At 39.5% G+C, this 22293-nt stretch overlaps 1 protein-coding gene across 6 annotated transcripts in view; it reads right to left on the bottom strand.

The window, feature by feature from the left end:
- The window catches only part of LOC132399821 (zinc finger protein 512B-like), a 145983-nt gene that overhangs the window by 53117 nt on the left and 70573 nt on the right, over window positions 1-22293 (bottom strand). For all 6 annotated transcript variants that reach the window (XM_059980615.1, XM_059980619.1, XM_059980616.1 and 3 more), the window contains 3 exons: window positions 10989-11053; window positions 3062-3231; window positions 921-1135 (listed from right to left, as the gene is read on the bottom strand). In XM_059980615.1, the coding sequence (XP_059836598.1) occupies window positions 921-1135; window positions 3062-3231; window positions 10989-11053 (450 nt within the window). The remainder of the gene's footprint in view (window positions 1-920; window positions 1136-3061; window positions 3232-10988; window positions 11054-22293) is intronic.

The raw sequence follows: 22293 nt of genomic DNA, 5'->3' as shown, positions 1-22293 counted from the left end.
TGTCAGACACAGGTTATAAGTTTACTCAGATTCACTGTATTTAATTTATTTGAATATCTACCACAGAATGACAGAATACCTGCAAGTATAGTTGCAGCAATCTAATCATGGTTGTAAACATTTGCAGGTTTATTTGTAATGTTTACAGAGTTTTTTTTCTATAATTTGGTGCAGATCTGTTACATGTTTTCAAAAATTGTAGAGTTAATCTCCCAAAATAAGAAATTTAATTTTAAGAAAACACAAACTGTACTTTGTCAACAAGAAGTGTTGTATTCATGAAAGTTCCAAGGGCTCACATAATGTCAACAGAATACTTAATTTAAAAACCTAAAACATCACTACTAGGGGGCACTGTTGCATCACCCTATCTGAACAAAAATTACTTCAGAATTTTATATGAAAAATTGAGAAATAAACTGTAAAATAATACTGATATGGTGATTTCAACATCCAAAGTAGAATAATAGCTCTTTCAGATGAATTAATCCACTCCTACATTTCTTAAAATTCCTGGAACTTATAAGTTGTGTACCAGGTTATTGTGACACCTGGAACATTTAGTGCTACATTCAGAAAACAGTTGCAGAGCCAATATAAAGGAATGGCTCTCAAACTTCACTAAACTTCAATTAAAATACACTCAAACCTCACCAAAATTAGCTTTGTTGCACCCCAGCTACTGCTGTTCTTGGCCGCCTTCTCTACCACACTTTGTGCTGCACTTATTTTGGCAATATAAATAGAATGCTCTTCAAGCTCCCAAACAAGACAATCATAAATTATCTTTGAAATATCTGAGGAATAGAGCACTTCATGTTTTATCAGTCATTTCAGTGAGTATTAAGTAAACTATAATTTCTATTTTGCATAATGAAAGCTTTATGTAAAACCACTAAGTTGGATTGTTGCAGACTTACGATGTTTGGATCGCTCAGGATCTTCTTCAGGAAATGATATCTGTTTCTTGGTTTTGTTCAGTTCATTGGATGCCAGAGTTTCTTGAGCTTTTGTAGTGTTTGTTAAACTGCTGTCTTTGTTCTGTGTTGCACATTCGCCATTCTCTGAGTGCCAACTTAATTCTCTCTTCTGTTGTTTACACTTTTTTGCTGAAGTTTCTGCATTTTCAGTAACCCTGAAAAGTAGGAAAAAATCTTTATCTTTTATATTACAGTGGATTCCGGTTAATTGGGACATATCAGGACTAGCGCATTTTGGCCCTTTTAAGCAGCAATTAGCCGAAGTTCCATGGAAATATTTAAAGAAGTATGTAAAGGACATTCTGTCAGTTAACTGAGTAACAAATTATGCACTTAGATGACATACAGAACAAATAAGAACACAACCAAGACTGTGTTTTAGTTGTTAATAGTTATCAATGGAGGCATGCTGCTGTGTTCTTTTGATTGGCCATAAATAAACAAAATCAGCATAAACACCAAGTACAGATAATTTACTGCCTTCAAACAATACTTTCAACAATTGCATCCTCCATTCTTCAAATTCTTCACAGTCCCTAACTTGTTGAACTAGAGAAATCTTTTCATTTTCACTCCCAGCCTGAATGCTTGATACTGCAGTGAGCAAAACAGATCGGAACTGTCTTACTACTTATTACTCGCTAACTATCAGTGACAAAAATCACTGCTTTTTGAACACAAACACATGCAAGTGACAGAATTTTAAAGCTACTCACGGTGTAATGCCTGACAGCCACACAAATGTGCTTAACTGAAGTTAGTTAAAAACTGTTTGGCAAGTCTCCTAATTGAACACCACAGTGTTAAAATAAAACAAAGGGAATTCTGGTTCTTTTCATTATTTGGTTTTGTTCTTTAAGAGTCGTTCAAAATAAGCAGCTGCTTCGATTAGCTGATAGTCCAATTAACCAGAATCTACTGTATTTGTAAGCAAATAAGGTTACTGTCAATTTGGGAATTCAAAAGATCCCATTTACTTTACGAAAAATAAGCTATTAATTGACACAGTGGCATTAAGATGAAATAAAGTGTTACTCAAGAGACAGGAGAATTCAAAAACCCAGACAGCAGGAAAGGCAGCAGTGAATAATTGGAGAAAAGAATGACACATGAATTCTAAAAGAAGTAACGATAACAAAGAGATGTGTGTTTGTTGCTGTGAGGGAGGGAGGGAGGAAGAGAGACAGAGAGAGAGATAAGGGCAGATTGAGAGTGAATGGAGAGAAAGGGAGGCATAGAGAGGATGCACAGAATTTAAATATTATTTGATACCTTTGAAATGGGGAAGAAGCAGAGAAAGTGATAGTAAATGAGGAGCAAGAAGAGAAAATGTATGAGGAAAACAGGGCCGAAATTGAAGAAGATGATGGAGAGGAGGGGTATGGGAGTGACTAAGGGTTGGTCATGATTCATAACACTTAAGAGGATGAAATTCTACAACCAGAAGAGTGGAGGGAGGAGGAAAGCACTAAAGAGGCTGAAAGGCTGATCAGTAGCAGGAAGCTAAGTTGGAGGTCCTATAAGTTAATAGATAGTTTGGGAGAAAATGCTGGGAAGCAGGGAAAGATATCTAACATGCTGAAGGAACAAGAACCTTATTAATTCCCTTTTACTTCTTCAAATTTTAATAAAAAATCCATCAAAATCAATCTCTTTCAGCTACTAATATTATACTCTATTTTACACTGGATAACTCTTATCAATGAAATTGCAGTTCACTATTCCCAGTTTTTAAGAGTTTTGTCACAAATATTTGACATGTAATCTCGTATCCAATGATTTTAATATATTATATATTCCCTAAAAGCCAAATAACAAGTACACTTCCGTTAAGTGCATTAAGTGCCAACAGTTTTGTTTAAACATTTATGTGAAATTAGAGTTCAGAACAAAGGCTGTACTTATGTACATAAATGTTTCTGTAGGCATGTCTCCATTTTCAAATCTATAAAGTAGTCCATAGTTATAGATAGAAATTGTAAAAAAGCAAATAATTAACTCTCAACAAAAAATTGAAAAAATTAAAACTTATGCAATATAAATGACGTATATGTATTTACTCAATGCAAAAAACAACATACCTTTTTTTACCTCTACCTCGACCAACTGTTTTTGCAACTTTCCTGTCCATTTCTGTCTCCTGTTTTCTTACTTCATGTTTCCATTGATTATGCTTTTCCAATTGGGACTTTGATACAAATGAAGCTTCACATTGAAGACAATGGTGACTAAACTTCTTTGAATCAATGACCTATAATAAAATAGACTGGTTACAGCAAGCATTTCTACATTACAGACAATTCCTGGGTTATGTGATGTTTTTATCCCTGAGTTGTCCATACACTAAGTTTTCTATAAGTCTTTCGCTAACTACATCATTTTGCTCTGCATACATTGTATTTCATAGAATACAAAACATATTTTTATATGTAATCTGATACTTCATATAATTAAATTAATGGAACATTTTACAGCATCCAGCTGCTAATGAATATCACAAAACACTTTATTTCTGTTTTGAAAAATTCTTTAAACATTTTGTGAGATGATATGCATAAATTTGGATTTCTATGAGTCATGTTTTCCATAATTCATAGTCAGAAGTCAAAGTTCATTATCGAAGTACATATATATTACCAGATACTATCCTGAGATTTATTTTCTTGCAGGCATTTACAAGAAAATGAAGAAATACAGTAGAATTTATAAAAACATACATAATTAAAGTCAGAAAAACAGTGTACTAAAAAAAGACAAATTGTGCTGATAAAAAATAATAGCAAGAACATGTTAAGAGTCCTTGAGAGTGACTCTGTATGTTGTAGAATCAGTTCGGAGTTGTGGTGAGTGTAAGTATCTGTGCAGGTTCAGGAGTCTGATAGTCGCTGGTAGTAACTGTTCCTGAACCTGGTGTTGTAGGACCAGAAGCTCCTCTACCACTTGTCCGATAGTAGTGGCGAGAACAGGGCACGGCCTGGATGGTGGCAGTCCTTGATGATAGAAGCTGTTTTCCTGTTGTGACATTTTAAATAAATGTGCTCAGTGGTGAGGAGGGTTTTGCCTGTGATGGACTGAACTGCATCCACTATTTTCTGTAGTCATTTCCATTCCTGGCCACTGCTGTTCCCATAGCAGGTCGTGATGCAGCCAGTTAGGATATTCTTTGCTATACATCTATAAAAGTTTGTTAAATTTTTTGGAGACATGCTGAATCTACACACACTCGTCTAAGAAAGCAGAGGCACTGTCTGGCTTTCTTTGCGATGGCACTTATGTATGGGTCCTAGACCAAATCCTCTGATATAAAGAATTTAACACTACTGATTCTCTTCTCCACGAGGACATCTCCAGCATATCTTGGAATGGATCACAATATTCACCATGATTCCTTTTTAATAGTATGAATGGGGACAATCCTCAAATAAAACATTATAGATAGAAACAATACAGAGTATGAAACTAAACATGACCTAAAACTAATTGTGTGCCATCTTCATGCTTCTAAATTCCTCCAAACCAACATGTTTACATCGACATGAAATCTGAAAAAGCAATGTAAGTTTACTTCATTAAATAAAGTTACTTTCAAGCTATGCTACTTTGAATTACAACAATTCAAAATCATAGTGGCACTCAATTTCTTTTCCACAGTTAGCTTCAGACAACATCAGAGCTCTGTATCACACTAGTCAATCAGCAGCTCATTGCTGTGTAAAGCAGGTGATGGATGCATGGATTTTGGACAGTAGTACAGGTTATTTCCCTGCCAATGAACACATCTCACCAACAGAAAACTATTTAATGGAGCAGCAGTATTCTTTGGACACAGGGGAGTAATTGATAGAATATACTGTATGTTACCAAGTATGCATCCCTGCTGAAACTAATAAAACTAGGTAAATAAGGGAGGTTTTACTCTCAATTTCCAATTTATGTGGCTGGTAGAATGCATTTGAATGTACGTTATTAAAAGAGCTGTGATGAATATTTAAATGTTAAAATAATGAAAAAATTTAACTGTGTTCAAAATTCAAGCTAATTATCCAGTCGGCTGTCTGGGACAAGAGCTACTGATTCTAGTAATGTCTTTGGATTTGGAATTGCAAAATTCCAAAACCCTGTACAGAGAGTATTATGGATTTTGGTTCCATCTAATTATACCTGCCATTCTCTTAAGCAAGTTGAGTGAACATCGAATATCTACCTGATGTCCAGAGATTACAGTAATTTGAACTGGATAAAATTTTGCTAAGCCAATGTTGAATCTAATTTACTATTTTATCCTGAATGCCAAGCGACTGAACCTTCTGGACTAGCCTCTCATGTGGTACAACGTCAAAGGCCTTGCTAACAACATCCATTGCCATGTTGTCCATGTTGACAACATCCATTGCCTTTCCTTCATTAAATTTCCTAATAACCTTCTCGAAAAATTTATAAGATTGCTTAGACACAACCTACCTGGCACAAAACCATATTGACTATTCATAATCAGGCCCTATGTGTCCAAATACTTTTATATCTTGTCCCTTAGGATACCTTCCAATCATTTATCCACTACCAATGTCAGGCCCACTGGCCTATAATTTCCTGTCTTATTCTTAGATCCTTTCTTAAACAACAGAACAATATAAGATATCCTCCAGTCATCGGGCATCTCGCCTGTGGTTAAGTATGTTTTGAATAGCTCTTCCAGGGCCCCTGCCATTTCTGTAACAGTATCCCAGAAAGTCTGATGGGACATCTCATCAGGCTCTGGGGATTTATCCACCCTAATTTGCCTCAAAACAGAAATCACCTTCTCTCATCTGGATATGATCTATGTACTTACTACCGTGAAGATGTGGAGTGACATAACTCATGTGGCACTTGCATCTTTAAAAGTTATAGCTGGAAAAACATCAAGCTATTTGAGGTACAGTAACTTTAACTTTACCTTTAACTGGTAACATGTTACAACATGTTCAAGCTGAGATATTCTGCTACGATAATGGGTAATACAACTGATTCTCAGAAAGGCTAGAATGTGGACATTCCTTTGATCTTGATAGTCTGCAGATCGAACCTATGGGACAAACCCTCATAATCATAGTTTCCCAGTAGACTCTAATTGTTGAGTGGGATATCAGAGCATAAAGGAGAATAACTTTTAAAAAACTGCAAGAAATAACATTTTTGGTGTGACATCCCCTTCACTAGATCTGGCCACAAAGGGTCTTAGGACGTGAAACATTAACTCTGCTCCTCTTGATGCACATGCTCTCTGATCTGCTGTGTATCTCTAGCATTTTCTATTGGCATCAGATTGTAACTGACTTACAGAAGGTATTTTACACTGTTCAACGCAGGCTAAATTGTAGCTCCTTTAGTTATCTTGTGCTTAACTGCAATCATTCAATTGATTATCCATTCTAGCACAACAAACAAATTAAACATACATTTTCTCTTAGCAAATTTGCAGATGAAACAAAGCTGGGTGGCAATGTGAAATATGAGGAGGATGTTTGGAGAATGCAGGATGACTTGGACAGGTTGGGTGAGTTGGCAGATGCAGTTTAATGTGGATAAATGTGAGGTTATCCACTTTGGTGGAAAGAACAGGAAGGCAGATTACTCTCTGAATGGTGTCAAGTTAGGAAAAGGGGAAGTACAACGAGATCTAGGTGTCCTTGTTCATCAGTCACTGAAAGTAAGCATGCAGGTACAGCAGGCAGTGAAGAAAGCTAATGACATGTTGGCCTTCATAACAAGGGGAGTTGAGTATAGGGGCAAAGAGGTCCTTTTGCAGATGTACAGGGCCCTGGTGAGACCACACCTGGAATATTGTGTTCAGTTTTGGTCTCCAAATTTGAGGAAGGACATTCTTGCTATTGAGGGAGTGCAGCGCAGGTTCACGAGGTTAATTCCCAGGATGGCAGGACTGTCATATGTTGAAAGTTTGGAGCGACTGGGCTTGTATACACTGGAATTTAGAAGGATGAGAGGGGACCTGATTGAAACATATAAGATTATTAAGGGATTGGACGCGCTAGAGGCAGGAAACATATTCCCGTTGTTGGGGGAGTCCAGAACCAGAGGCCACAGTTTAATAATAAGTGGTAGGCCATTTAGAACAGAGTTCAGGAAAAACTTTTTCACCCAGTGAGTTGTGGATCTATGGAATGCTCTGCCTTGGAAGGCAGTAGAGGCCAAATCTCTGGATGCTTTCAAGAGAGAGTGAGATAGAGCTCTTAAAGATAGCAGAGTCAAGGGATATGGGGAGAAGGAAGGAACGGGGTACTGATTGTGGATGATCAGCCATGATCACATTGAATGGCAGTGCTGGCTTGAAGGACCGAATGGCCTACTCCTACACCTCAAGAACAATAATTGTCAAATCAAATAATTAAGCACAAGATGTTACTAATATTCAAGAATAACAATGAATGCTAGTGTATAAATTCTCCCTTCACACAATGAACATCATCAGAATAAGTGGCGTTCAACATTCTTCCTCCTGCCATCAATTGCCTATATGAACCTTCTTGCCTTTCTGCTGTCTTTTTAATGTGTATCTTGGGATCTATTTTTACAAATGCTGCTTGGCATTTTGTATATCCTTTTCTCATAATGGCTTGCTTCCATGTGAACGACACACTGTTTAGTGTTTCTCTAAAGCTGGTGATTGGACAGCCTTATGGCACTTGCTAAGTTGGATTCTAAGCAGCAAGATCATGTGTCTATCGTATACTGTTGGCCTGAGTATCTAGCAAATCTTTTCAACTAGTGCCACAGCCTTGGAGCCCACTGAGAATCTTTGCTATTGGAATTACAAGGACTACCAGTTCCAACTGCTCTATCATGACAGAAATTCCAGTACAATTTAAGGACAAGCAGGAAAACGCCATCTGATCCTACAAGCCTGCTCTGCCATTCATCAAGATCACAGTTTATCTCCTATCTCAGTGTCAATTTTTTACACTTTTTCCATTTCTCTCCTAGGGAAATCCAAGTAATATCCAAAACCTGTTCATAATTAACTCAATGACTAATCCTTCACAACCCTCTCAGACAGAATATTTCTATGATTAATCAATCCTCAAACATTAACAATCCCACTTGTAGAATTCCTAATTTCCTTTCAAGGTGTTCTAGGAATAACATGCAAGGAAGAAGTAACCACTATTTATCTATCATTACGGACCCCCACCACCTTAATGGGTGGTACAGAAGACTGAAGTGATACATTCAGTGATTCAGGGACAGCTTTTTCCCCTCTGCCGTCCAATTTCCGAATGGACATTGAACTCATGTTTACTACCTCTCTACTTTAAAAAAAATTATTTTTTGCACTACTATTTAATATACACATATATAATTAATGTAAATCACAGTTTTCCTTATATTATCAACTATGACATTGTACTGTTGCCACAAGGTTAACTAATTTCACAACACATACTTGTGATATTCAACCTGATTCTGATTCCGCTGACAAGGTTTAAGAAACAGCTCAGTCTTTGTTCAGTTGTGACATTGATTTAACATCCTTCTCAGAACAGTATCAACAAATTCTTCATCACTGACAACACTTGAGGCTGTATAACACAATTCACATGAGTGTGGCATTGCATTTGGTACCACCACTTATAAACTTCCCACAAATGGAGAAGAATACATTCTCAGCAGCTTCTGAATGTAACCAGGTGACAGTTGAATATCATTCTTTATTAAAGTGCACTTAAGTCTGCACATCTGCAGATTTTCTTTTCATTATAATTACCAGTCATGGATTGTGAAGCATTCCCTAATATGCACCTGATTTGCATCTCAACTACACCACAAGTTAAACAAATGAAGACGACCAATAAATTTGCAGATTAAATTCTGCAGAATATTTGACAGCACCTGGACAGCATGACTTACAGGCTCATAAATTTAAGCTTTTGCAGTTTCTTTTTAACTTCAGTTTCCTAAGAATTCACAAGGTTTTGTTTAAAACTATACATTATTTAGAGAGTATCTATTATATGTCATTTTGTCTATGAACACTTGCAATACTTGCATATCAAAATCACAGCCTCAGAGTTGAGAAGTACAGTATACGAGTTTGAATCATTTGAAAATGAGAAACATACACAGCAGCACAATGTACTGAGAAAGCACTTTTCTTAATTGGAGTCAAAATCCATTAAATGGAACTGAAAGCAATCTCTAGCATCTATATTCCTATTATCCACCATTCCAATTAACTGCCAACGTTTTCAAATGACAAAATCACATACAAGTCAGCTCATTCATATTTTATCTCTTTTGCCTTAATAGTACTGATGTTTACAGCTTTTGCTCTACCAATCTTTATTCTCATAGCCACAAAATTCTGTTCTTTGTTTAATTCAAAATTCTGAGGACTCCAAATTATCTGAAAAATAACATAAATCACAGTGTCTCCTCCACTGAACTGGATATTATAGTTTTCATAATATTATGGTCATGTTGTTAATCTCATATTCAGCCATTTTATGCACCAGTTCTAGCCATTTAACATTCCAACCGAACGAGATGGTTTCAAATCGTTATTTCCATTTCTTAAATTATCTTTATTTTACATAGATCAGGGACATGTGCTTCAACAACAAATAATCTTAACAAATGATTTTGGCACTGGATAAGAGATTTTAATAATGAAGGAATTAACTAAATGAGATCATTATACAAAATCAAATTCCCTGGTCATAAACCATGTACTAGCTCTGTAGGAATTTCTTTGTAAGAGTTATTTATCAACCTGTTAATCCATGTAGTTTAAAGATCTGTTAATGATGGTCATACATGATAGTTTGCTAAGGAAATTACTTCTTAAAATTTTCATTAGAATCAAACTCCCTCATTATTTTTCCCTATGTTCCAAATAGCAGAAAATCTAAGATTTTATAAGTGTAACTATATATTAACAGAACAACCATGTATAGGAAAATAAACCAAGATTTAAAAAATTGTGTCACAATTCACTATTGAATTTCAGTTATAATAAAAATATCCTTTGAAATGTTTCAACCCCATTCATATTATATTCAGGTTTTGTACATTAAAATATGACACGAGACTACAGTACAAACTTATTAAATGTTTACTCATACAACACACACACTTCAATTCTACAGACCACTCCCACTCCAACATGTCTGTCCATGGCCTCCTCTACCGTCAAGATGAGGCCACACACAGGATGATGGAGCAATACCTTATCTCCCGCCTAGGTAGCCTCCTACCTGCCGGCATGAACATCCAACTCACAGACCTCCGTTGATACCCCTGCCCCCCTTACCCCCATCCCTACCTATTATTTTAATCTGGTTCTCTTTCTCTCTCTTTTCTCCCCAGTCCTACCTTTCTTTCTCTTTTATTTCCCATAATTCTCCACCTTCCCCCTAGCCCATTTCCCTCCAGCCTATCACTTCCCAGCTCTCTACTTCATCCCTCCCCCCACTTCTTATCCCCTCTCCACCATCCCATGTTACTTCACTCCTGATGAAGGGTTTCGGCCCGAAACGTCGTCACTACCTCCTCCTATAAATGCTGTCTGGCCTGCTGAGTTCTGCCATCATTTTGTGTTTTTAACACACACAAAATGCTGGTGGCCAGGCAGCATCTATAAGAAGAAGCACTGTTGACATTTCAGCCCGAGAACTTTCGTCAGGACACTGTGCTTCTGAACACAAGTGCTTCTTCCTATAGATGCTGCCTGGCCTGCTGTGTTCCACCAGCATTTTGTGTGTGTTGTTTGAATTTCCAGCATCTGCAGATTTCCTCATGTTTGCTCTTTAAATGTTTACTCATGGTATTTTTTGAAAGTTCTACCCAAAGGATGTTATTTTTCACAAATGAGTAAGGTTGTGAAAAGTACGATCCCCAAATTGTTAATAATTTCTTACAATTTCATATTGACTTCAAATATTTTAATCAAAAATTGCACATTATCCAAGTGAATATTTAGGATTACAAACATTTATGAGTCAAACTACCTACTGGAATTTCTGTATCCTCCGCTTTGAGTCTTCCTTTCCTTCTGTTTTCTACTTTGTCACCATGTCCTAGGTAATAGAAAACAATGTTCAGACTAGAATAATTTTATTAACCTTGAATAATACACATGAAGCATTTACTTGCTTTCCAAGGGATAATTGCAACTGACCCTGTGCACTGATACATATTGCATGTTTTATCCTTAGAAGTTAAATTTACATTTGTTTCGTACCCCGTAACTGGTTCACTTACCAGCAAAGATAGAGAGGTCCGTTGAAGTCTGATGGTACTATTTTTAACAGTATTTATTGATAAAAAATACAAAAGAATAATATCAATGCAAACATACAGATAATATACGTCGTCAATACTAAATCTAAAAGCGCGGGTATAATAATAATCAATAAAAAATAGATCTATCGTTGTCTAGGGGCTAATGTATTATCCGATGGAAATATAAAAGTCACTCAAGTTCATTCAAGCTGCAGCTTTTTGCTTGGAGAGAAAGACAGAGGTTTAACTTGCCCATTCCTTTTATCATGTCAATCCTTCGAGAGTCATTGGGGACTGATTTCCCCTTTGTGGTTAGCTAAAGCCGTTCTTCCGTGGTAAAGGCCCACCGATTCCGAGGCAAATGGAAAAGGACGCACGTGAGCTTTCCACCGGCTTTCGCTATTACGCTGTTACAGGAGTTCTAGCATTTCTCCTGGTGCGTGTTCCCCAGACCCTCTTTTATCCTGACTCACAGGGTCTCAGATGTCAATCAGGTTGGGATGATGCAATCCCTCCACCAACCCCCCCTCGGTTCATTGCCTGGGGGCTTCGATGCATCGTACAGGATTCAATACACAATTCCGTCTCCAAGAGACAATAGCCATTATCAATGATTCTGCCTTTCGGAGGCCAGGACACATTCCAAACTCTTTGTGGATTCTGCATGTCTCTCTCTCATTTCTTGGGTCTCCTGAACTGACTCAATAGTGATCTTGCGATTTTCAAAAAGGAGGGGGCCACGGATGTAACACCCCCTTTCTTCAACGCGTTTTTTACCATCGGAAAAAAACGAAGTAATACAGAGTCTTACAGGATTTTAGAATCTAACACAACATCAAAGTTTTTTTCTACAGAGTAAAACAGTTATACATTCAATTCAGTATCTAGATGGTTACCAATTGCATTGTCACTTCCTTTAATACCTTAACATCTTGTACCTTACTAAAGTCTTGTAGCATCAGACTCCAACTTAGTAACCAACTATTTGTAGGTCTTATTCTTCTTGAGCAAACAAAAACTAAAGAGTTGTTATCTTAGCTTACGGGTATACTACAAAAGTTCAGGCAAATACTAATCTTGATGTTGCTTTCAAACTTAACAGGCAGGCTTCCATGGGGTTGTCTTTATTATTCACATGCTTTGTCGAAATCCTGTAAAACCAGCTTTTGCTATTTAAAAATGGTGTCCCCATTAACCCTCGCCTCTTTTCCGATTAATTCCCACGTGGGGAGCTTGGGCACCCTGGCGAAATAGGCTTTCGTCCGCTCCTTCTATAGGAGTTATTTTATCAACAATGTGTCCCAAACTTAGACCATCTTCTGAATTTCCACCCAATTCTTTAATTTTATGCAAGTGGCTAGTTTTCTCTTCAGGACCCTTCAGGCTATTAGTTTTCAGTTTGAACTCTTTGTTCAAACAGCATTTTAAATTCTGCCTTTTCACACCACACTCTGGAATAACAATAGTGTGTGGGGCTCCATTACCTTCCAACTCAACCTGTAATTGATTCACAGGCTTTGTGGTACCACGCCATTGTCTCTGTAGCCTGGTTGCTGCCTTTGATATCAATCCAGCCTTTAAAGTTTCTTCATTCAATTTGGGAACTACATACTTCCCTTTTCCTTCAATAATAATATTCATCTCCCCACTTTTGATCTCCGCATTAACTTTTAACACAGCTTCGAGCACAAACACCTGGGAACTCTCACTTCCCACTATTACCAAGGTTAACCCTTTCTTCCCTGAACCAAGTCTATCTGACCCACAAAGACTGCATTCCTTTTCAACTGAATTAAGTACCTCAGACTTTTTCTGAGCTCCATTACTAGGTTCAGTACCACGTGCATCCACATCCTGGACACACTCAAACGGGACATTTGCCTCTTCCAGGCTTTCAATACCCGTACCCGGTCCAAATTCTAAATTCCCCTGATTCTCCCAGCTACTCTCTGGGCAACTCCCTTCCGGAGTGAACTCAACCCTGCGGGTTGAAACAACCTCATCTGCCAACCCAGCAGACTTCTTCAAGGTAAGGGCACCCTTTTCATCTAGGACTGCCCTCATTTCATTATCGGGAACACCTTTAGAATTTTCAACTTCTTCAAACAGTTCTGCCAAACCAGACAGATCATCCATGTCCAACTCTGGACCTTTTAACAGCTCTATCTGTTTCTCATCTTTATTTCGTGCCTCTAGAACTTTTCTCCTCGCTAAGGGCAGGTCTACCTCCTCTCCCTTACTCTCTTTCACTTTCCTACTCTCCATTTTCCCACCCTCCTGGTACAAGGTCAGTAAAAATGTCTCTGCCAAATCGATACTGGCCCGATTTAAACTGCTCTCTGTCTCAGCTGCCTTTCTCGACATGCTGCGAGTGATCGCGCATGCGGGATAGATCTTAGAATCTAGGGGTGGAGCCTCCACCGGCTGTCTGGTCAGAGTCATTGCTGACCAAACCTTACCACTGGCTAAATCATTACCCAGAAGGACGTCCGCGTCAATTCTCGGGAATTCTGATCGCACCCCCATTTCAACTGGTCCAGAAACAAGCTCACAATTCAGAATGATCCTATGCAAGGGTACCATTTCCGTCCCTTTTCCTATTCCGTTCACAGCTACCATTCCCGTCTTGCAACCAAAATCTAGTACCTTACTGCTAATCAATGATAGTGCAGCCCCCGTGTCTCTCCAGATCTGTACTAGAACTGGTGGGTCTCCCTCTCTCACAGACATGGTTCTGTTTGACATACAAGTCTCAGATCCTTCTTGTACTCTTTCTACCCGGGACTCTCTTGTCGAGTTACTGATTACCATGGCACATCCGATAGGGACTGCTGCTTTCCCTTTTCCTGTCTCTTTCCTCGGAGCAAAGCACCTAGATGCAATATGCCCCCCCTTTCCACAATTAAAACAGGTCAAGCCTGGAAATCTCTGGCTGTCTTGCCTTTCCCCCTCAATCTTACCACTAGCTCCCGGCGGACCTCTGTCCTCAGCCAGCGGGCTTTCTCTATTGTTCCCATGGTCTCCCTGGGAACTTTTATTCAAGGAAAACTTTGTCTTGTGGGTTAGGGCATATTCATCTGCGAACCTAGCAAATTCTGAGATGGACTTATTCGGCTTCTCATTCAAATACATGCGGATATCCTCCAAAACACAACCTTTAAATTCCTCAATCAGAATTAACTCCCTGAGACGCCAACAATCCTCGTCCACTATTTCTGCTGTACACCAACGGTCCAAGAGCACACCCTTCTCATAGGCAAACTCGGTATATGTCTGATTCCACCCTTTCTTTAAATTTCTGAACTTTTGTCTATACGCTGCAGGTACTAACTCATAACTCATAAGAATGGCCGCTTTTACTTTGTCGTAACTCTCCGCCTCTTCCTCCTCCATGGACAATGCCGTATATGCTTGTTGTGCCTTCCCTTTTAACACACTTTGTAACAACGCCACCAACTGCTCTTTGGGCCACTTCTGATTCACTGCCACCTTTTCAAAAAGCAAGAAATAACTATCAACATCCGTCTCCCCGAACGGAGGTACTAACCTCAACTCCCAACTAACATTAAACCGCTCCTCTCGGTCCAACCCTTGATCTCTTCGCCCTCCTCCATCTCCAAGTCATGTTTCCTCTGTTTCTCTGCCTCCTTCTCCTTCTCAGCCCTCTCTTTCTCTTTCTCAGCTGCTTCCAGCTGTTTTAACTGAATTTCATGCTCTCTTTGTTTCTCAGCGCTTTCCTGCTCCCGTTTCACCTCTAACTCCTTTAGCTGGAGCGCATGCTCCCTTTCTCTCTTGGCCCTTCCTTTCTCTCTCTCTCTTTCTCTCTCTCTCTCGGCTTTTTCTTTCTCCTTCTCAGCTGTTTTCAGCTGCTTTAACTGAATTGCATGTTCCAACCTTAATTTCTCCAACTCTAACTGAGCCGTCCCACTAGCTGGTACCTTCTCAGGGATATTTTGCAATACCTCAGCTGCAAACACATTCTTCCCAATATAATACTGAGTTATTGCTCTTCACACCTCCCGCTTTTTCATGGACAACCTCACCTCTGCGAGGTTTAGCCCTTTTGCCAGATATATCAAGTCTGATTTGGTGGCCGCCTCCAGCGCCTCTAGAGTCGGGTTTTCTATAAATTCATCCACGTCCATCTTTGCTGGTTTCCCGTCTGGCTACCCGTGTAACCAGATCCAAGTTTGGACCTACAAGCCGGATTCACTGGCCTCCCAATTTGGTGTCAAATCCCGAGACGAGAACTCCAATTGTTACCTACCCCGTATCTGGGGTAAGATAGAGAGGTCCATTGAAGTCTGATGGTACTATTTTTAACGGTATTTATTGATAAAAATACACAAAAATAATATCAATGCAAACATACAGATAATATATGTTGTCATTACTAAATGTAAAAGCGCGGGTATAATAATAATCAATAAGAAATAGCTCTATCGTTGTCTAGGGGATAATGTATTGTCCGATGGAAATATAAAAGTCACTCAAGTTCATTCAAGCTGCAGCTTTTTGGTTGGAGAGAAAGACGGAGGTTTAACTTGCCCATTCCTTTTATGATGTCAATCCTTCGAGAGTCATTGGGGACTGATTTCCCCTTTGTGGTTAGCTAAAGCCGTGCGTCCGTGGTAAAGGCCCACCAATTCCGAATGGAAAAGGACGCACGTGGGCTTTTCCACCGGCTTTCGCTATTACGCTGTTACAGGAGTTCTAGCATTTCTTCTGGTTCGTCTGAAGGGGCTGTTCCCCAGACCCTCTTTTATCCTGACTCACAGGGTCTCAGATGTCAATCAGGTTGGGATGATGCAATCCCTCCACCAACCCCCACCTCGGTTCATTGCCTGGGGGCTTCAATGCATCGTACAGGATTCAATACACAATTCCGTCTCCAAGAGACAATAGCCGTTATCAATGGTTCTGCCTTTCAGAGGCCAGGACACATTCCAAACTCTTTGTGGATTCTGCATGTCTTTCTCTCATTTCCTGGGTCTCCTGACCTGACTTAATAGTGATCTTGCAATTCTCAAAAAGGAGGGGGGGCACAGGCGTAACACATTTGACACAAATAAAGTGAAAAATGCAAGAAAGTACGATTCAGAAAGATGCCCAATTTCCTTTGATTGATCTACCACCATTTGTTAGCTATCCACCACTAAATTTACAATCAAGTCCATTATTTTGCTGCTGTTTTAGACACAAGTAAAACTGAACTCCAATCTGTATTCAAGAGGCATTTTTGTTTTATTTTGTTCAGAAGTGAAAAGCTGCTTCAACTCAAAGGTAGAGCATTATGAAGTAATTGTATTACTCTCAGAAGACATGGACTCTGCATTAAAATCTGAAATAATGTTCAGTCTCAAACTGAGGTTTATTAAAGTAGCTGCAACCATATGATTCAGCCCATTCATCTGCTTATACATACGAGTGGAATTTCATTATGTTTCAGGTTATATACCAAGCAAAAGACTACAGAAGTTACACTTAAAAAAGACTCCTTCATCAATATCCACAGCTATGTCCTGTTCAATTAACCACAACTCCACGTCCACAGAATCTTTCCACATCAGATGAAACACGAAGTATCATCCTACAGGTTCACATCCACATCCCCCCCACCCCCCCCCCCCCCCCCCACAATCTGACTGATTAGTAAGCTTTCATTTTGATCATAAGACCATAAGACACAGGAGCAGAACAAGGCCTCTTGGCCCATTGAGTCTGTTCCACCATTCAATCATGGCTGATCCTTTCTCTTCCCTCCTAAGCCCCATACCCCGGCCTTGTCCCCATAACCCATGATGTCATTGCCAATCAAGAACCTATCAACGTCTGCCTTAAACACATCCAATGACTTGGCCTCCACAGCTGCCTATGATTACAAATTACACAAACTCACTACCCTCTAGCTAAAGAAATTTCTCCACATCTCTGTTTTGAATGGATGCCCCTCTATTCTGAGGCTTTGCCTTCTTGTCCTAGATTCCCCTACCATGGGAAACATCCTTTCCAAATTTACTCTGTCTAGGCCTTTCAACATTCGAAAGGTTCCACCCCCTCATCCTTCTAAATTCCAGTGAGTACTGGCCCAAAGCCATCAAACCTTCCTCATATGATAACTCTTTCATTCCTAGTATCATCCTTGTGAGCTTCCTCGGAACCCTCTCCAATGCTAGTACATCTTTTCTTAGATAAAGATCACAAAACTGTTCACACTACTCAATGGGAGGCCTCACAAGTACCTTATAAATCCTCAGCATCACATCCCTGCTCTTGTATTCTCGACCTCTTGAAATGAATGCTAATTTTGCATTTGCCTTCCGCACCATCAATTCAATCTTCAAGCTACCCTTTAGCATATTCTGCACAAGGACTCCCAAGTCCCTTTGGATCTCATATTTTTGGATTTTCTCCCTATTTAGAAAATAGCCTGCACAGTTATTTCTTTTACCAAAGTGCATGACCATGCATTTTCCAACATTGCATTTCATTTGCCACTTTCTTGCCCATTCTCCTAATTCGTCTGTCCTTCTGCAACCTTCTTATTTTCTCAATACTACCTGCCCCTCCAACAATCTTTGTATCATCTGCAAACTTGGCAACAAAGCCATCTGTTCCATCATCTAAATTATTGATACACAGCATAAAAAGAAGTGGTCCCAACACTGACCCCTGCGGAACACCACATGTCAATGGCAGCCAACCAGACAAGGATCCTTTTATTCCCATTCACTGTCTCCCACCAATCAGACGATGCTCTAACCACGCCGGTAACTTTCCTGTAATACCATGGGCTCTTAACTTAGTAATCAGCCTGATAAGTGTCACCTTGTCAAAGGCCTTCTGAAAATCCAAATATTCAACATCCACTGCATCCCCTTTATCTATCCGACTTGTGATCTTCTCTAAGAATTCCAACTGGTTTGTCAAGCAAGATTTTCCTTTAATGAAACCACACTGACTTTGTCCCATCATGTCCTGTATCACTAAATACTCCATCACCTCATCCTTAACAATTGTCTCTACCATCTTCCCAACCATTGAGATCAGGCTAACTGGACTATAATTAATTTTCTGCTGACTCCCTCCTTTTTAAAAGAGTGGAGTGACATTTGCAATTTTCCAGTCCTCTGAAACCATGCCAAAGTCTAATGATTCTTAAAGATCAATACCAATCCCTTGACAATCTCTACCACTACTTCTTTCAGAACCCTCGGGTGCAGTTCATTTTGCATATCATTTGGAACAGGCATTGTGTGAGATTGAGCACAGGAACAGGCAAGGGCCAAGAATGGGAGACCCCAATGTCCTTATCCAAGAAAGTCAATAGCATTACCACTGATTTAGATGGTTATGCATTCAGGAATAAAGACACCATACTGTGGTGGATGACAAAGAAATCAACATGAGGGAAAACATAGACCTGTTCTCATTCACATCAATCAGACTGTATGGCGGGTGCATCCACTCAAGATAATATTGGAAGGACTGACTACCAGCATCCATCTGTTTTGAGGAGGTTCCCATCTTCACACTGGTGTCACCTTCTCCAGTGTAGTATGGCATAAGTGCCCAATTAGATAGATTGAGAATAGGCTTGGCAGTTCAAAACAGGCCATCAGTGAAGAACTATGGAATGTTATTAGCAGGCTTTCAGTCCACAGCAATCTGTATCATAGTGAGCTAATGCATTCTTCCTTTACCATTGAGTCAAGGGACCAACCATAGTTCAGAATCAGAATTAGATTTATTATCACTGATATAAGTCATGATTTTTTTTGTTTCCTGGCAGCATTACAGTACAGACACAATGAATTACTATGTTACAATAATAAATTAACTAATTGTGCAAAGAGAAATAATGACATAGTGTTCCTGGACCATTCAGAAATCTAATGGTAAAGTGGAAGAAACTGTTCTTAAAATGTTGGGTATGTATCTTCAGGTTCCTGACCTCCTCCCTGATGGTGATATTGAGAAGAGGGCATGTCTTACCGAAAGGTTTCAGCCCGAAACGTCAGCTGTACTCTTTTCCATAGATGCTGCCTGGCCTGCTGAGTTCTGCCAGCATTTTGGGTGTGTTACAGAGGGCACGTCCAGTTTGGTGAGGGTCCTCAGTGATGCATGCTGAACTCTCAAGGTACCACTTTTGAAAAACATCCTTGATGGTCTTTGCCTATGATGGAGCTGGCTAAGTCTGCAACTCTTTGCACATTGGTACCTTCATACCAAATGGTGATGAAAACAATCAGCATGCTCTCCATGGTACAAGTAGTAGAGGGATTATTGTGATCCTGCACTAGAAGAAATGCAGCTTTAGAATGTACAAAATGTAAGGTGCCAACCTGGAAAAGGAACAGCAGAGGTCCACATTCATTCTATCCAGCAAACACACCATACAACAAACAGAACAAAGCAATTCCACAGCCTACAGAAATCACAGCTCTGCAGTCTTGTTGTATCCAGCCTAAGTCATAGTGAACAAATAACAGTTATCAGAAGGATAATAATGAAGACATCCAATAATCCAAAGATTGGCTGATATAGTTGGCAATTGCACTCAACAAGTTATGTCAAGAGGATGAGCCATCCCACCTTCCTCCCAAGGCTACCCCATCAAAGCTACTTCTGAATATATTAGCTTCCTTCCATATCATATAAAGCATGTGGATGAACCAGGATTCATAATCTAATGAGGGCTAAATCTGTGGCAATCAAGACCGGTGATCCAGAACTATACAAGAAGTACAGGAATGACCTGAGGAGGTTATCTTAAGAGTGAAAAATCAATTCCAATTTAAGTTAGAGACAGAATTGGATGCACATCAGCATTGGCAGAGTTTGCAGGCCATTACCTCCTGCAAGGCAAAACCAGACATCATGAATGGTCATGATGCTTCACACCAGAGGAGTTCAACACTTTCTATGCATACTCTGAAAGGGAGAATAAAACTACACCAGTGTGACTCCCTACAGCATCTGATGACCCTGCGATCTCTGTCTCGGAAACCGACGTTAGAACCACTTTCAAGAGGGTGAATCCTTGTAAGGAATCAGTCCCCAATGGTCTGGGCCTGGTAGGGCACTGAAAATCAGGGCTAGCCAACTGGTGGGAGTGTTAAAGGGCATCTTCAATTTCATACTGCTCCAGCTGGAGATTCCCACCAGTTACAGAAGTGTGACAATCATACCACTGCCCAAGAAGAGCAGGGTGATCTGCCTCAATGACAACCACCCAGATGCACTCACATCTACTGTGATGAAGTGCATTGAGTGGGTGGTCACAGCTAGAGCCAAGTCCTACCTAAGCAAGGACCTGGACCCACTGTGATTTGTTTATCATCACAATAGGTCTACAGTGGATGACATCTCGCCAGCTTTCTACTTGGCCTTGGATCACCTACAAAATAGCAATTCCTATGTAAGGCTGCTGTTTATTGACCACAGCACATCGCTCAACACCATCATACCCTCGGTACTAATCAACAAGCTCCAAATCCTGGTCCTCTGTACCTCCCTCTGCAACTAGTCCTTGACTCGTTGCCTTGACTTCCTCATCGAGAGACCGCAGTCAGTGCGGATCAGAAATAACATCTCCTACTCGCTGACAATGAACACAGGCACACCTCAAGGATACATGCTGAATTCGCTGCTCTGCTCTCTCCATGCCAATAACTGTGAGGCTAGACACTTACTTCATTTAATTTTATATATATATATATATATTTATATACACACACATACTCATCTTATTGTAACTAATAGTTCTTTTATTATTATGCATTGCAATGTACTGCTGCTGCAAGTCTCACATTTCATGACATATGCCAGTGATATTAAACCTGTTTCTGAACATTCCAAGAGAACTGGATATAACAAAAATTGTCCCTGCAGCCAGACAAACCATTTGTCAACCTCTTTCAACTCGGGAATACCAGTGGAAAAAAAGTACTCAGTTGCATTGTGTTTCTAAAAAAAAAGACATTCAACCTGGTAACTTACTATACAAAATCAGAACCAGGTTTAATATAACTGGCACAATGTTTTCCAGCAGCAGCACCAGTGCAAGACTATTAGAGTTTGCTCCATTACTACTATCATCATTAACAAGATCATGATAGTTTTGACATTCTGCGTGCTTTCAAATCTTAGCTTGGAGTGAAGTGAGCAGAATTCCAAAGATGAGGGAAAAGTAATTATCTTTGATATCAAATCTACACTTAACAAGAGTCAGATCAGAATTCTCAAGTAGAATTGATGTGAAAAGGATTTTTTAAAAAGGCTGAGTTGGGGTTTCCTTCTTACAGCAAATTCCTCAGATTCCTTTCCTGGTCTCAGTTGCTGCTTCATCAATGACAATTCTTTCATTAGTTGAGATAGTTAACGATGAGTTCACATGAGTTCAGTGATGAATTTTATTCTCTTCGGATATTCAAACTGTTGATTTCTTCAATGCATTGACTTATGCTTCAACAGACAAATACCAATTAACAATAGTGCAACATAAGTGCCAGTCAGTGACCATCTTCCACATGAATGAGCTGACTAGCTTCCATGGTTTACAATGTTTACTTGTACAACCTTTCTTATGTGTATCACCATTGAATTATAACTGAAATGGGCTAGCCACAAAGTTTAGAGCTATAGTTAAAGAAGCCAGGTTTTCCCACAGAATAAATCACTGCCTTGTCATCTTCCCTTGACATTCAGCTTGTTACCAATGCAAGACACAATGCTCTCTGCAGAGCTTGAGATCACATGAGCAGTTATTTGTGGAGAGCAGTCCCAGTTTTAAAAGGCAAGTAGTGCTTCTTGGGACTTTCAGTGGATCTTGAGATTATTTGGATTATTCGGCAGTTGACAGAGGCTAATAAAAAGAAGTTAGGCTTAAGTGGAGTGGCTATTGTTGGTGGGCCAGGGTTACAAAGGGGAGCTGAAGCTTTGACTCAGTCAGATTCAGAATCAGGTTTAATATCAGCAGCATATGTTGTGAAATTTGACGTTTTTGCAGCAACAGTACAACAAGCCTCAAGGG

Source organism: Hypanus sabinus, chromosome 9, assembly GCF_030144855.1.
Source record: "Hypanus sabinus isolate sHypSab1 chromosome 9, sHypSab1.hap1, whole genome shotgun sequence".
Lineage (NCBI taxonomy): Eukaryota > Metazoa > Chordata > Chondrichthyes > Myliobatiformes > Dasyatidae > Hypanus > Hypanus sabinus.
The sequence above is the reverse complement of the archived record's forward strand: the minus strand, read 5'-3'. Positions and strand labels throughout refer to the sequence as shown.